Genomic DNA, 16,589 nt, shown 5'->3' with positions numbered 1-16,589 from the left:
ATTTTTTGATGCGGTCAGGGATATTCCATTACACAGGTGTGAGCCCGATAGTGAAGGTCGCATTTCTGAAATATTTGTTGTTTTAAATTATAAATGTGTTTTTCATATTTCGACTTACATCATATGAGAAATTGCACATTGAAAGGTTGTAAAGTTGCTTTAAGGGGCACTTTGGAAAATGATGCACATTGGGGGTTTTCCAAAAAAAATCTTGCATGCAGTGCCGATTTAATTCTATACAGATGAATATATAAATAGGCCTACTTGCAGTTATCCTTGCATGAGGGAGAATCACCATCACCTTATTGTACACAAAGAACTGTAAAAGGCTTTGATTTATCAAACAGGTTAACTTTATGTAGTTTGAACCATGTTTTAATGGTGGCTAAAACAAAGAAATACATTAAGATACCACAATCATTAAAACTGTGTGATGACTGCTTTCTTATTTATGAATTCAAATACTAACATCTAGTATCACAAGTTCATAAAAGAAAACAGAGTGTAGTTAAGCAGAGTTATAGAGAAGGGGGAAGGGAGGGAGTTGACAGAATAGATCAACATAAACCAGCAGAGCTTGTATGAGGTGAATACTTTCCATTGGCTTGTGTGTATTACATGTATACTCTATAGGGCTCAAATTAAAAATTCAAAAAATTCTGTCAAATAGCGTAGTGACAGTGTAAACACCACGGGATGAGCGTAACATCGACACAAGAACGGGAAGTAAACTAGACATCGACGTGGTCCCGCCGCTGCGCCGCTCTTCGCTGATCAAACCACGACCTTCCCGCTTTAACGTCGCTGTCACTACGTTCTCTACTCTCGTATAGAATCAAGGCCTGTTCCTACAACGCTCTCAGTACGCTTCCTTCCCGCTGTAGTTACGCCGTTTCCACCCTAGCTACGCTGTTTCTGCTTTAGCTACGCTGTTCCTACGGTTTCCCAGACTCAATCACGTACGCACGTCTTGCGCTCTCACCGCTCTAGAAGGGACGCAGCCGATTCGCTGGAAAATTCGCAGCCAAAATGTCTGCCAGAAAAGATCAAAGAGATTGAGAGGCAAGACTGTTGAGGAGAAGGAGGAGGACGTTGTCGCTGCACCTGTCGAGGCAGAATATGAAGAAGAAGGAGTGCAAATTATCGAAGAAGAAGAAGTAGAAGAAGAGACATTAAGAGATGAAGACAAAAAAGACAAAAAAGCAGCGAAGCAGCTACCCACATGGTGATGCTAACAGAGGACGGTCGAAGAAGAGGACATGGTAGAATTTTGAAGGATATGAAATCATCCACAACTGAAAGAAGACGGACTATAAAAGCAAGCTAGGAATAAAGAAAAAAAAAAGCTTTGGAAAGATCAGCACGTGTTTGAGTAATAATGAATTGCTGCAGAAGAACCGTGAGCTGAGGAGCCTCTCCGAGGTCCATAGTATATCTGTTTGGTTCTGCATGCTAATAAGCTGACTGACTGAGAACCGGCAGCCGAATCAGGGTGCATCGGGCACTTTTCAGCTCTCTGGACGGAGGAATCGACAGGGTGATAAGATCGAATAAATTGTTCAGAGCGTATACAGTGTTCAGAGATCGGATAACATCGGCAATATCGCACTGACAGCTAGTTACATCATTCTAAAGCGTAACTGCAGCGGCAGAGATTGTAATGTCTCATTTCCGATCATCGTAGTAAGAGCGTAGCAAGCACGTGTAAGTCGTAAATAGAGCGTTCTTAGAGCATTCTAACATCAAGCTGTGTCCACATCGACTCATGTTTTACCCGATCCTTCCCTATCTGAGAAAATTGTCAAATCATGGCGAGAACGGCATAGTGAAACAGGGGCTTTAAAGGTACTAGCCCACATTTGTAAACCTGCAGCAATTGGTCTCATAGTTAGCATGGAGTTTGGGTATGATTGCAGTAACACCTGCGCAAAATTTCGTTCCAATTGGTCCATTACTTTCATAAAAATAAATGAAAATGCACCGTATGCATGCGTATAACGCTCGCTAGCTCCGGTCCACGTACGTACTACATGCATGCGATACATGTGTAAGTTAATGTACGTAGCTAGCCCGCGCTCGTAATTCGATTTTGGGTCGGGTTGACCCGGTTTGAAAATTGATTTTAAAACGATGATTTTCTCTCTTTCATCGAATGGTATAGACAAAGAGCAACAGGTGAGGTATGTTACTGTTATAACTTGTACTTGAAGTCATATTGGACCTGTTTTATGCAGTTTTGATTTTCGTGGGTTTGCAAATGTGGGCTAATACCTTTAAGAGTGTAGATATTTTGCCTCAGCTGCCCCATTTCGTCTTCTCTCTCCCTCCCTCTCTCTCTCTCTCTCTCTCTCTCTTCTGTTCTTTTTTTTTTTTTTTGCTTTCTATCGTGGTACTTGTATTCTATAGCCTTATTCGGAATTCTGTTTGCATTATGTAGGACCTTCATGTGTGTATATCAATTTCATTTCATTTATTCAATTTATTGATCGTCCGTAAAATAGAAAATGTTCATGAATGAAGTGGCGTACATGGCTACACAGACAAACACATTTCAAAATTACATACAGGCGGTAATAAAATGAATTGAACTAAAATGAACAAGTAATGATAAACGCAATTTACTATATAGCCTGTATAATATGATAACGATAGTTATGTAAACTTTTTGAAAAGGTTCTGTTTTTGTTTTGTTTCGTTTTGTTTTGTTTTTTGACTGATGAGTGATTATAGCCGGATATCCATAAATGTGTATCATACACTGGGTTCATAACATCTTAGTTTTTCCATCTCTCCTGTTTCTAAGACATGACTGACAGCCCAGAGGTAGTGTTTGGTAAATGGGCCAAGAAGTACGGTGACATCTTTGGCCTCAAGATGGGACAGCGATGGATGGTGGTCTTAAATCGCAAAGACCTCATAAAGGAAGCTGTGATAAAGCAGGATGTGGAGTTCGCAGGACGCCCTGATTTCTACTCAGGTATGAACAGTTGCTGTTTGCTGAAAAATCTTTAAAATGTTAGACGTGGACAGTTTGGTTATTAGCTTGTTGTGCATTACATGTACCGTGCTGTTAAAGCATAATTGCTACTTGACTTGTCAAACTGGAAACCCATATTAATGTCCTACAATGTATACTACTTGTGATTAAGAAAAGTCAGTTTGTGCTCTATTAAACTCTAAACACGGAAATTGATATTTGTTTATGTAAGGACTTTTGAACCAAAAAAAAAGAGAGTAATCAATAATCATTAATTTGATCGTAATACTTATTTCATTAATTTTTCGTACAACTAGTGCTATCGTCGATGTTGTTTAATCATAATTATTTTGTTACCGTTTCCGTGATTTGTGGCTATCAAGAATATAATTCTCCTGCAAATATAGTCTCTTAACATACGGAGTTTTGTGTGTGTTTGTTTGTGCTTGTTTACATTTCATGGCAGCTGAGCTCTATACGGATGGATTTAAGGACATTATCTTCAGTACTTACTCTGACACGTGGAAGCTTCATCGGAAACTAGCACACACGGCACTCAGGTATGTAAGGACGATTGACTGTTTACTAGTAGGCTACTCTGTCCAGGCTCAAAGGCATTTTGAGGTGAACCTCAAATTATTTCTCCCAAACACCCAAAATTGTTCCTATAGCCCCTTTTACACTTTCACGGATTGCTTCACGGATGACCACGGATCGTCATCCGTGGTGTTCCGGCATGCAAAATATCGATTTTCCTCTCAATGCCGGTGTAGATACGATGCCAAATGGATGTCTACACGGACAAGTACGGAGGCTACATGGATAAGTACGGTGCCTACACGGACAGACAACACTGCAAAAAGTCCGGTGTTAAATAGTGAACACCGAGCTGGTGTAAAATTTTCGGTGCTCATTTATGGTGTTAAATTAACACCTCCGGGTGTCATTTCCAAATATAAAACTGTTTTTTGAAGAGTTTCTTAGTAACAGCACTTCTTGTTGATTTTTAATTTAAACAAGACGATCAAGAATTTTACATTAAAATACTAAATTTTTGAAAAAATGTCAAAAAAGATTTACACCACAGTAACACCAGCTGGTGTTAAATCTAACACCGATGTTTTTACAGTGAAGGAACAAACGCGAACCACAGCGAAAATGATACGGTGCTAACACGGCCATATCAAGGAAGAGCACGGATGCAACTGGGTCCCTTCGTGGTCTTTTCACGGATATCCCTAAAATGTTGACAGAAGACACTTACTTTTGCTTTTGATACTTTATCGTTCTCGGGCAACATGCCTCCATAGCAGAGCTAATAACAAGCACATCGAAAATTTACAGCAGCCCGCATATGCCTCGGCTGTTCGACGTCAGGTAAATCTCTTTGTTGCAAACTCTCATTTTGCGGGAACATCATCACATAAACATAGCAAAGCAAAACAAACAAATCAAAACGCACACAAAAGAAAACAACGTCAAGGAAATGTGTGTGGGTGACTGAAGCTGTTCAGGCCACCATTATAAGAACGGAGTATGAGAGGTTGCTTGCTGTTCTGATGGAGGAAGATGAAAGCAGATTTAATGGACTTCATGAACTTGTATTGGCATTATACACGAATTTCCCATCCCGGATGGAGCCGATGCTAATACGGACGTCCCGATGTCTTCATGGATTGTCCCGGAATGAGTACGGAGGCAACACGGAGTAGCCGGTGCCTACAAGGAAGGAATACGGAGGCAACACGAAGTAGACGGTGCCAACAAGGAAGATTTTGTATCGATTTTCATCCGTGATGTCCGGGATGAAAAATTAAAGCCCCTTTTACACTTTCACGGATCGCATCACGAATGACCACGGATCATCGATCCGGGATCATCCGTACTGTTTCCGGCATGACCGTATTAACTCCGTGAAGTCATCCGGCATTATCCTTGATCATCCGGCATGTCCGCGGAAAAAATTAAGCTTGCTTAATTTTTCATCCCGGACATCAAGGATGAAAATCAATACAAACTCTTCCTTGTTGGCACCGTGTACTCCGTGCTGCCTCCGTATTCCTTCCTCGTAGGCATCGGCTACTCCGTGTTGCCTCCGTACTCATTCTACGACAATCCGTGAAGACATCGGGACGTCCGTATTAGCATCAGCGCCACCCGGGATGAATGTTCGTGTATTTTGCCAGTACAAGCTCATAAAGTCCGTGAAATTTGCTCACATCTTCTCCCATCAGTACAGCCATCAACCCCTCATACTGTTCGTATAGTGGTCGCCGGAGAAGCTTAAGTGACCCACACATACCTCCTTGCTGTTTTTCTTCTTTGTGTGTGTTTTGATTTGTTTTGTTTTGCTTTGTTTATGTCTTGATTTTCCAGAAAAATGAGAGTTTGAAACAAAGAGATATGCCTTAATGGTGTCGACAAGCAGAGAAGTATGTACGCTGCGGCAGTTTTCTAGTGTGCTTGTTATATTTAGCTCTGTAGGCATGTCGCCCGAGAATGATAAAGTATCAAAAGCAAAAGCAAATGTCATCTGTCAACATTTTAGGGATATCCGTGTAATGACTGTGAAGGGACCCAGTTGCATCCGTGCTCTTCCTTGATATCCGTGTTGCCTCCGTATCGTTTCCGCTGTGGTCCGCGTTCATTCCTTGTCTGTCCGTGTAGCCTCCGTACTTGTCCGTGTAAACACCCAGTTGGGATCGTGTTCATACCGTCATTGAGATGAAAATCGATATTTTGCATGCCGGAACACCACGGACGACGATCCGTGGTCATCCGTGAGCAATCCGTGAAAGTGTAAAAGGGGCTTTAAGCCCCTTAATTTTTTTCCGCGGACGTGCCGGATGATCACGGATAATGCCGGATGACTTCACGGAGTCAACACGGTCATGCCGGAAACAGTACGAATGATCCCGGATCGACGATCCGTGGTCATCCGTGATGTGATCCGTGAAAATGTTAAAGGGGCTTATGTGTGTATATCTGAAGCTATACAGTGTATATTGTATATACACAACAAAACATAACTTCCCCACGTGCTAATGAATATGGCGTAATTTTCTGACAAAATCGTTTTGAGGAAAATGATTTGGCATGGGCGTATCTTCAATTATCGACTAAGTTCTTTATGAAAATGAGAATAATGAATGTAGATATGCATGTGTGAGCACACATCTAAGACAAATAATGGTCACTTTTTGTGTGCATACGTGTATTTGACATTCCTGTCAGTTGTGTGCAGTTTATTGCCTATTTACTGGTAACAGTGTGTTTGCATACTTGTAAATGTGTACATTTCTACAGTTACCATTGATATAACATGAGATTTCATTTCAAAAGTAGTAGCAGTTCTACCAATATCATGATTATTAAGTACTCACATCATTTTTGCTTTCTGTCACAATATTGTTCATTTTTTTCTATTCTATTTTCAAGGCACTTTGCAACCGGCAAGCCCGTGCAAAAGCTGATCTCCAGCGTGTACCCGAAGGTGGAGAAGGAGCTAGCCGAGAATGATGGGAAGCCGATCGACCCTCGACTCCTCCTTACCCTGATCATGTCCAATGTCCTCTCACAGATGTGCTTTGGAAAGAGGTACACATTGTATTACACACGGCATGAGCATCAGGTGATCTCAGGAAAACATACAAAATGAGCACATAAACACAAGCAATGATGTGTGTGTTGACACACATCAATGGAATTTGATATAAAGTACACTTGCTCCTAGAGATTTTTTTGAGACGTTTCTAGGGAAGCGGGACCTTCATCCTCTTCGCGCAAGATTTAAATCCCTATACCCTCTACCCAGCCCTACTTAAGCGTCGCCAGGACGTTTACTCCTTTACCACATGATTTTTGTTTTTGTTTCTATAATTAAACCTAGTATATCCCTCTCTCTATCTAGCTACGCCCTTCATGACCCCAGGGTGAAGCAATGGATGCAGCTGAATGACGAATTCAACAATAAGTTCGGTCTCGGTCTTGCAGCCGACTTCTTCTCATGGGCCAAGTGCGTCCCTACCAGCGGGCTACGGATGATCAAAGATTTCAAGGCTGGGATGGAGAAGTTCATTAAATCTGAACTGGCGCAACACAGACAGAAAACCTACGACCCTGGTAAGCTTTCTTGATACAGGCGATTGTTACTATCGCACAAAAGCACAGAGCGTACATTATTACATTGTCTCCCATTCTGCTTCTGCTTCGATATACAGTACCAAAGAGGTAGGCCCTGCATGCCAAGGAGGGCGGCCTATAGTAACTCCTTGGTCACTCCGTGCACATAATGTATGCTGTCCCGCTTGTTCGCAAGGTAGAGCGCGGGATGCATGAGATTTTGCCATTTTCCCGTATTCAAGTTTGTTAATCTGCGTCTACACCATGTTTCCGGCAGCCACGGCAGCCACGTTTCAGGCCACCGTGGAGAAAATGGGATGGACGTGAAACAACGTGGTGAAACGGGATAAACAAACGTGATTACCGTGGATGCCGTGTCAGATTTACAAACTGTCAAAAAAATTGCCACGGCAGTCCCGGTGCTAATGAGGAATCTTGTATGCCGTGATAAAACGGGGTGAACCCAACGAAACACAACGGCACGTAATAGGCCGTAACAATACTTGGAGACGGAAAACATTGATAGTCTAGCTTGACCAGACACCGTGAGAACAGCGACTGATAGCTAGGCCTATTATGTTCACCGGGGCGAGAACTGGAACGAACAAGGGTGGTATCTTGCAATCCTTCCTAGGAAGAAATTTCTTCCTATTAAAGTCAGGATTTTTTCCTGAGTGGTATTCTGAAAATCTTCATAGGTTTCTTCCTACGCATCTTCCTAACTTTTTTTCCGAAATTTAGGAAGAAACTTGGGAAGACGTGCAAATGAGGATGAGATATGCAAATTTCTGACTACGGAAGAAGTTGGTATTCTAGAATGCTCTTGGGAAAGAATTTTAGGAAGATATTCAGAAAAACCCAACCCCTGTCCTAAGTACGTTGTTAAGATATAGCAAGCTGCAAACATGATAGGCGCATGCCATTCACTGCCCGCAACAGGTACTTTGATGCACGAAATGGGCATGAGAAAGGGGACATGCCGCGCACACGTGTATTCAAACCTATACGTCATAAGAAATATGCGATTGTTTTTGGTTGGTTCCTTAAATGATACGACATTTCGAATTGGCTTAAGAAAGGACATGTGAGGGGATAAGAATGACCTAATTTGCATTAAGAAGTTCCTAGGAAGAAAATTCAGAATACCAATTCTGTTTTTGTGCCCTTATACTCAACGTTTTTTGAGAGAGTTCCAAAGACAAGTTTTGAAAGATGAAGTTATTCTCACATTTAACGATTTCATATTTGGAATCTTAAATGGTCCTTTCACTACATTGAATTCTGTTTTTTTATATGCCAAATATTACATATTCGCCACAAGATGTAAGAACGGTACATTATCTTTGGCGTTATTTCAAAAAGCTTTGAAACATTATTATGAAATTGAAGAAATTATATATCTAAAACAAGGTAAAATCACTGTGTTTTTAGATAAATGGAGACATGTTCAACTTATTTGAACTGTCTGATGTTGTTTCGTTACAGTGTATTTCATGTTTCTTGATGATTCAAGGATGGGGCTGATGCAACACTTTCATTTGGTTCGTAGTCAAATATATGGAGGTATTTTCTCTCGGAAACTGGTAACATTCGATTTTGTTTGTAGAAAATAATTCCATACTTGGAATCCACCTTGCATACATTTAGTTGTTGCAACGTCAGGTGGATATTGACGTGTTTACGGGTTGCCTGGAGCAACCTTTGCCGGGGAGGTATGCATGAAAATAGTTTAAAGGTCTATGTACCCGCGAGTTTCTTTTAACGTTGTTATGATGTAATTTTATTTATGCATGCTTTCGGGCAGGGTATGGCAACCCGGTGGCTTTCTAGGAGCCTACCTAGGTGTGGCGTGTGTAATGTAAATGTATACACTGTACATACTTTCGGGCAGGGTGCATCCTTGGCGTTCCAATGGCTTGCCGGAAGTCCGCTGGGGGCCTGCCAGAGCGTGGGGACGGCGGGTGAATTTTGTATGCTAATTTCTAGATTTTCTGTCCATGGGGCCTATTAGTATTTACGAATTTCCTTTTATTAGCTGTACATTGCAATGTGGCTGTGCGTGGCCCTGTCGCTGTGCTCAAGTGTTACACTTGTGTACGGCGGCGGGGCTGTGTGTAGTCAATTGCAATGGTCCTGTGGAAGTTATTCAATGTGCACTCGTCGTCGCCATGTCGGGCGGGCCTGGGCGGGCTTTCGGACTGCCAAAAGTTATTTTATCCTATTTTCGCATTCTCGCATGTACGACCCTTTATAGTATGTTTTTTAGTAAGAAGATATTTAAATATTTGAAAAAAAAGTATAAAAACACAGATATGTGTTTAAATTGTTTGTATCAAAGAAATGTTTTTGTGTTGAAGTAATAACTTTGTAATTCATTTATCCTCTGTAAAATTATGTTGCTTCGAGAAATCAATAAATTCTATCATTTGAAAAAAAAAAAAAAAATTCTGTTTTTCCAAGGCACTTCCTAGCTTTCTGGCTTCTGAAGAAACTTAGGAAGATTCTAAGAATACCACCCCTGGACTAGAATTATGCGAAGGGCGGAAAGCAGGAGAATGTCCCATCTACCCCTACGTTTCGGGCAAATGGGGCTGCCGTGGCCCCCGGGACATGGTGTAAACGAAGCTTTATGCTAGAGTCACACTTGGCCGGATTTCGTACCTGGTCCATAAGGAATTAAAACCCTATCGACCCGGTTCGAGCCGTAGAGACCCGCTTTGACCCGAATCGTAACCTGTGTCAATTCCTGATGGATTCCAGGGGCTACGATACGGCGGTGAAAAATGTTTGGTCATGTTCAAATTTGTCTCACGGATTCAATTCTGTATTGATATCCAAATTAACCCGGTTCGAACCGCATTGACTCGCGTCGACTCGCTGCAACCCTCAGCGTAAAACCGTATGGACCCTTGCCGTGTGCCACATTGCCTTCAATGCAACGGATCCCGACAAGGTTTACATCCGGGTCGGTTCGGGTCGAAGCGAGTTGACACGGGTCGATAGGGGTCGAAAAGGATTCATTAAGGGATTTCAAAAGCGGATTGTTATACCGTTCGATACGGATCAATACGGATCTCTACGGATCGAACCGGGTCGATACGGTTATAATTCCATATAGACCCGGTTCAAATCCGGGCGTGTGTGACTGTAGCAAAATTAACTACCCTCAATTCCGGGACCATTCCGGCTCATTTTCTCCCGGATAAAATCCGTTTTGTGACCCGGCCGTGTGTGACTCTAGCATTAGGTCTTTCTCTGCACATCACTTCTCACTGTCAGTCCCGGTATCTGTGACAGTTAGTGCGGGAAAGAGGATGCCGACTCCCGGAAGCCCGTGCTCTACCACGGATGCCAGTAAGTTCCCTCGGGTGCTGTGCCCGTCACGTTCTGATGGGATCCCTCAAAATATTCACGTTGTGATCAAGATCTTTTTTTTCACGTTTTGACAAGGTTTCTATAGATGTCACGTGGAGAACCGGCAGCTTTGGAGAAAGGTTGTGCCCACGGTATAAAAGAACACTCCCATAAAGATCCATGCAAAAGCAATGATTGTATCTTGAGACTTCAAACACTAAATATTGAACACGAAAACGCGGCTATCAAACACCCTAGCTTGTCATGAAAACCTGACAAAACGTGTTGAAACTGCACAAAACAGGGCAGAACATGAAAAAACTGAAAATAGAGGGTGAAAGATTCCGGGAAACATCCCGTCCCAATTATACGGACAACCTCCTCGTTTCACGAGATGTCAAAATGTTGGTTGCGTTCTAATATTACGACCATATAACGGCTATATACTATTCTCTTTTTTAATCCTCACTATGCTGCCGTGGCATATTTTTGACATAACAAAAGGCCGGCGCAGGGCCGGCGCAGCGTTTTCAAAAGTGTGGGGGCCCACTTCCGGGTTTCATGAGCTGACAAGAAAGAAAAAAAAGGGTCCTCAGCTCATTCTTCTCTCCCCTTTTATTTCCGAGTGTTTTCACTTGACGAGCAAAAAAAAAAAAAAAAAAAAAAAGGTCTTCAGAGAAAGAACATAACCTTACCGCCGCCATACTTCAAGATCTCTATCTATTTCTTTTTTACTTACGTACTTCTGGGTAAAAAAAAAGTGTGGGGGCCCAAAGTGATGACACCTTATGTATTCCTTTGTATGGTGCACAAAAAGTGTGGGGGCCCGAGCCCCCACGGCCCCGACGGCTGCCATGTATAAAGAGAAGTCAACGTATATCCATATTTTCAGAAAGAGAGAGAGAGAGAGAGAGGGAGAAAGAGAGAGCTGATGAAAGAAAGCCTGGCTTCCCGCTATCAGATAGAAGGGGAAAGCGGAAAGGAACGTGAAGATTTCATTAAGATGCAATTTTTTGCGAAATTCAAATGGAAAGGAGCGGACAAAATTCCATTTCAATCGCAGTTCACTCAATACCTGTCGAAGGTAGGCAGTCATTTTTAGATGTAGACCTACTACCTGATGTGTCTGTTCATTTACTTTCAAAGGTGAGAAGTCAAGAACATCGTTATTGCTGTGTTCTAGACTGAGCACATTCATTGCAAAATTGACATGATAATAAAGTACTAAGTAAGATTCATTCCATTGGTATCCGTTTTCCAGACAACATCAGTGATTTCTACAGCATGCTGCTGAAGGCCCAAGAAGACGCCAAGCGAGAAGGGGAGAACGTGGACAAACTGACCGATGAACACATTCTACAGACTATATCGGATATCTTTGGTGGTAAACATATCCGACAGATCTTTTATGATCTGGTTCGATATTGTCATCCCTTTTAAAATATTTTCTCTTCCATTTCTTTAAATCGCCAAATTAAAAATTACAAACATGTGTGACCTCTTTACGCTATTGACTCATGGAAGTATGCTTCAGGTTATGTCAGTAATTTCAATATATGAATGAATATTCTTGAATACCTAAAAGTTCTCTGTACATAAGATTTATCAATATCTGATGAGATCTGACACCACTCGCATTCCACACCGAAATGAAAATCAGTTTGTATAGTTTCCCGAGAATACAAATACAAGTATTTTAAGATTATGGTCTTATGGAGCTATGCACATACATCTCACTAGCCTCGAATACGACGAGTTTGACCTGCTGCAATTTATATATCACAGGTTTTTTTTTTTGTGTGCGTGATTCAGTTGTTTTTTAACAGTATCCATAATGGTATCTGAGATCCTATGCATATATCCGAATAGATGAATATACGATGCAATTCATTACTTGTATTTGTACTGTCCGTGTAATCTTAACTATATTAGTGCTCAAACACTAATTATTACATGTCATGGGTGATAAGACGGGTGCTTACCTGAAGAGGTTTTCCAATTTTGCTTCTCCATCATTATGGCAATTGTAGCTTTCCCTCTGATCGTTCGATATAACACCAAAATTTGATATAGATTATTCTCATTCACTCATTTCAATTTTGTTTGTTTTGGTTTGATTTACACCCCCATTGAAATACAAGCATCCTGTTAAAAAAATCTGTCCTGTATATACAAATACATGTAGAGGGTTTAATTCGTCCCACTATTAAGCGGCAACATTCAGGTAAGCTCACTAACAACGATTTCCAGCCTTGAAATTTGTGAACTTAGTTATGCGCAACTCAAGCAAAATTACATGGCTCCTTGGAAAGCAAGACATTACAGTCTCTCTCTCTCTCTCTCTCTCTCTATATATATATATATATATATATATATATATATATATATATATCTGTCTTATGCTACCAGCTGGAACGCAGACTAGCGTTGACACATTGTACTGGGCATTTGCCTTGATGTCCGAGAACCCCGCGATTCAGAAGAAAGTCCAGGCGGAGATCGACTCCGTGGTCGGCCGTGATCGTGTGCCAACCATTGAGGACCGCGGGACTCTGCCGTACACCGAGGCCACTTTGTATGAGGTGATGCGGTACAGCACAATCGCTCCTATCGCGTTGCCACATTCGACCATGTGCGATACCAAGATAAGTGAGTATCGATCGAAAGGCACGTAAAATTCACATTAGTTCCTGCGTCAGTCACGCAATTACTGAATTAATCTGCTCAGCGGCAAACCAATGATGAAACTCGATTCTTTCGTGGATTGAGTATAATGTATGGCGTAATGTATTTCCATAACATCCAAGACATTTCTGAAATGGAATCATTTAAATTTCGGAATTTCGTCACGGGATGTAACGGTCGTGTCCTATGAAAGTGAAACCTCGTAATTGTTAAATTTTATTTTTTAAATAGTCGAGGTTACGACTTTATAGAGATAAGGACAGTGATGTATTTTCATTGATTACTTGAACTAGGTGACTGCATCATCCCAAAAGGAGCTATTGTGATAATCAACATTCATTCGATGCACTTTGAGCCCCAGGAATGGGATGACCCAGATTCCTTCAAGCCAGGTAGGCAATCCTGTTAAAAACTTGGGGTCCATGACATGAAAGTCTTATGACAAAATGTTTGCTCAAATGGCACACTTAAAAAGAAATTCATGAAATGGATTTAAAGGCATACGATAGTCATCCCTTATGGAACGTAAACTGCGAACGACAGAAGTTTGTGCATGCAATTGCGCAATGCCAGACTCGGTGCTATATCCATAAACGTGTGGGACAATGCTGCCACTGAGACACGTGTGTGTGTGTGTGCGTGTGTGTGTACGCATCATACACAAACATTGTCACCGCGAGCTGCGGTGATTGGAGGAGAGAGGCCAGACGACGCGTGGCTCTTTTGGCCTCTCTTCATGCGTATGCGCACTGAGAGTGTGCGTCCATTCGGAAGCTCTCGTGGCTCGCTCGGACAGCCATTTTGGGTTAGGAGATTTGTAGCACAGAGCTCTTGTAGTCTAGAGTGTTGTTCGCTGACCCATTGAGCCAGCGCTATTCTCATTTGGGGTCACTACATTTGATACAGAATGGGGGAGGCCGCGTGTTGCGTTCGTCTCCGTGCCGCACAGACCACTCGCCACGATTGTATGCCTTTAACTTCTCTTTGAAAGTTTCTCATTGCTACATATGAGGGACTTTGGCCATTCTGAGATTTATGTAAAGACTTTTATGTGATGACTTCATAAAACGGACCCCTCGTCTGTATGGCATTCAGGACATTTTTTAGCATAACTGCACGGATGTTTCTCACTATCTCCAATACAGAATATTATATCAGTAGATAGGAAGCTCCAATACAGTATTATACCAATAGATAAGGTGGGCCTAGTTGTACCGAGATGTCCCACGAGTCTAGAATTACTATATGCATGAGAGAATACCCTCGACTAAAGGAATAGCCCCCGGGAATAGTTGAGAAAGTCTAGCCGTGACATGGCTCGTCACGTATAAACAGATGTCATTTTCTGTCACGTCATGGCACTGCGTCACTTGGCCCAACTCATGGGTGGGTCTACTTTAGGATTCGTAGGAATATGTTAACTAAATAGTATGTACTCTCTAAAAAAAATCGAGTGAAAATTTTCACTCTAAAAAGAGTGAATACAAAAAAGAGTGAATTTCGAGTGAAATTGGAGTGAATTTTGAGTGAAAATTAGTGAAAATGCTCATTTTCACTCATTTTGGAGTGACGTCAGGGATCACTCGAAGATTTTGGAGTGATCCCTGACGTCACTCCAAAATGAGTGAAAATGAACATTTTCACTCAAAATTCACTCCAATTTCACTCGAAATTCACTCTTTTTTGTATTCACTCTTTTAAGAGTGAATATTTTCACTCGATTGTTTTTAGAGAGTATTGAAACATTCATTCAGTCTGATTAAAAAGTAGAACTGTCATTATTTTCTGGCCAACCAACATTCTAGTGTGTTTTTCTACTCGCTACCAGAACATTTCTTAGACGAGGCCGGCACAGTCCGCCAGCACCCTCCCAGCTTCATGCCCTTCGGAGCGGGTCGCCGTAGCTGTCTCGGTGAGGCGGTTGCTAAGGCCGACCTCTTCCTCATCTTCTCCTGGTTCCTCCAGAACTACACCTTCTCCAAGGTACCGGGCAAGGAGAGTGAGAGCCTTATCAGCCTCATCCCAAAGACAGCTGCCGGGCGTCTTCTGAAACCATACGAAATTGTGATCAGCGAGAGGAGGAAATAAACATCATAATGTCACTTGTCTTGAGAAAAACAGATTGATTTTGAGCACATTAAAAAATGTAGCCATGAACGCGATTGATTTTTCTTGTATCTTTGCTTGCCACTTTCAAAGATTCGAAGGGCGTTTAACTTGTTTAATATCATGTTTGCGTAATAGCGTTATCATAAAACTTCATGTGCGCGGGTCCCAAAAAGCGGTCTCGATGACAAATAAAAAGAGAGAAAATAGTCGCATACAACGCTAACAATAAAAAGTTCATAGTATAGAATCAATGCATTATAAGTTGCAATCTGATACCCATCAGAGTGGAAATACTGAGGAAGGTACTGGATAGGGAAGACATTGAGAAAGGAAGGCAGAAAGAATGTGGCTAGAGAAAGTTGAGGATGATGAATTAGAGAGAAGAGAAGATGACAAGTTGTCTTTATAGCATGGTGGCATAGCTTTGTATTCCAGCTTGCCCTATTACTGACACTTAAAAGGAGCGCTAGCGTAATCACGTAGAATCGTGATTTCATTCAAATTCATTGTCGTTACTTACTAAATATGTAGCAAACATGATTAACATGACAATTTGATAGGTGTTCAATGCATGCTGAAAATTTCATTTTCTTGTCAATATCATCAAAGTATATCAGTGCGTTGTCATAAGTAGTAAGTTGTTTACATGAATCTTATGAGTTTCTGATGTATGACAAAAAAAAAATAGATTGCTTTTTACCAAGTGCTGCAGGTATGATATTGACCACAATACGCTTTTAATACATTTGATATCTATAGAAATTGAGAGGTGGTATAAAAAGAGATTGACGACAATCTTATTCTAGCATGCCGAGTGTAGATACTAGCACAAGCACATTTTTAATCCAAATTAAGATTGTGCGAATGAAATCACCATATTAACCGTCATCAATCGTCCTTAGTATGATTATGAACGTTAAGAGTAATAGAAACCTCCAGCACTTGTAATATTACAGTGAAAATCGTAACTTTGTTGAATACATTGTATAGCAATCAAAATGATCTGTTTCATAGTCATGATAGTGGTAAAATATGACACACGGGCTCAAGAACAGAATCAAATTCCTGAGATCTGGGAGGCGTTTCATGAAGGAACTTGTCGGATAAAATGTCCAACAAGTCAATTATATCCGACAACTTCAGAGAAATCAGCCAATCAGACTAAAGAATTTCTCAAAACTTGTCAGATATAGTTGACTTGTCAGATATTTTATCCGACAAGTTCCTTCATGAAATGCCCCCCAGATGTCAAAATTTGAACAGTAAGAGATAGTATAGTATTGGTTGATGTGACGATTCAGCTTTTAACTTTTTGCGAGATACTTAGAAACCACTCTACCAA

General features: G+C 41.3%; 1 protein-coding gene across 1 annotated transcript in view; it reads left to right on the top strand.

Moving 5' to 3' along the window:
• LOC139738363 (steroid 17-alpha-hydroxylase/17,20 lyase-like) overlaps nt 1–15,854 on the top strand; it is a 33,820-nt gene extending 17,966 nt beyond the window's left edge. Inside the window, exons 2-9 of the mRNA XM_071649001.1 lie at nt 2,804–2,977; nt 3,444–3,537; nt 6,416–6,574; nt 6,888–7,099; nt 11,715–11,837; nt 12,863–13,102; nt 13,432–13,530; nt 14,967–15,854. Coding sequence (XP_071505102.1) covers nt 2,804–2,977; nt 3,444–3,537; nt 6,416–6,574; nt 6,888–7,099; nt 11,715–11,837; nt 12,863–13,102; nt 13,432–13,530; nt 14,967–15,226 — 1,361 coding nt within the window. The 3' untranslated portion in view covers nt 15,227–15,854. The remainder of the gene's footprint in view (nt 1–2,803; nt 2,978–3,443; nt 3,538–6,415; nt 6,575–6,887; nt 7,100–11,714; nt 11,838–12,862; nt 13,103–13,431; nt 13,531–14,966) is intronic.
• The last annotated feature ends 735 nt before the right edge of the window (nt 15,855–16,589 follow it).

The sequence above is a fragment of the Diadema antillarum genome, unplaced genomic scaffold, assembly GCF_040938485.1.
Source record: "Diadema antillarum isolate AM-2024a unplaced genomic scaffold, OU_Dant_1.0 seq00000738_RagTag, whole genome shotgun sequence".
Taxonomy (NCBI): Eukaryota; Metazoa; Echinodermata; class Echinoidea; order Diadematoida; family Diadematidae; genus Diadema; species Diadema antillarum.
This window is presented reverse-complemented; position numbering and strand designations above follow the sequence as displayed.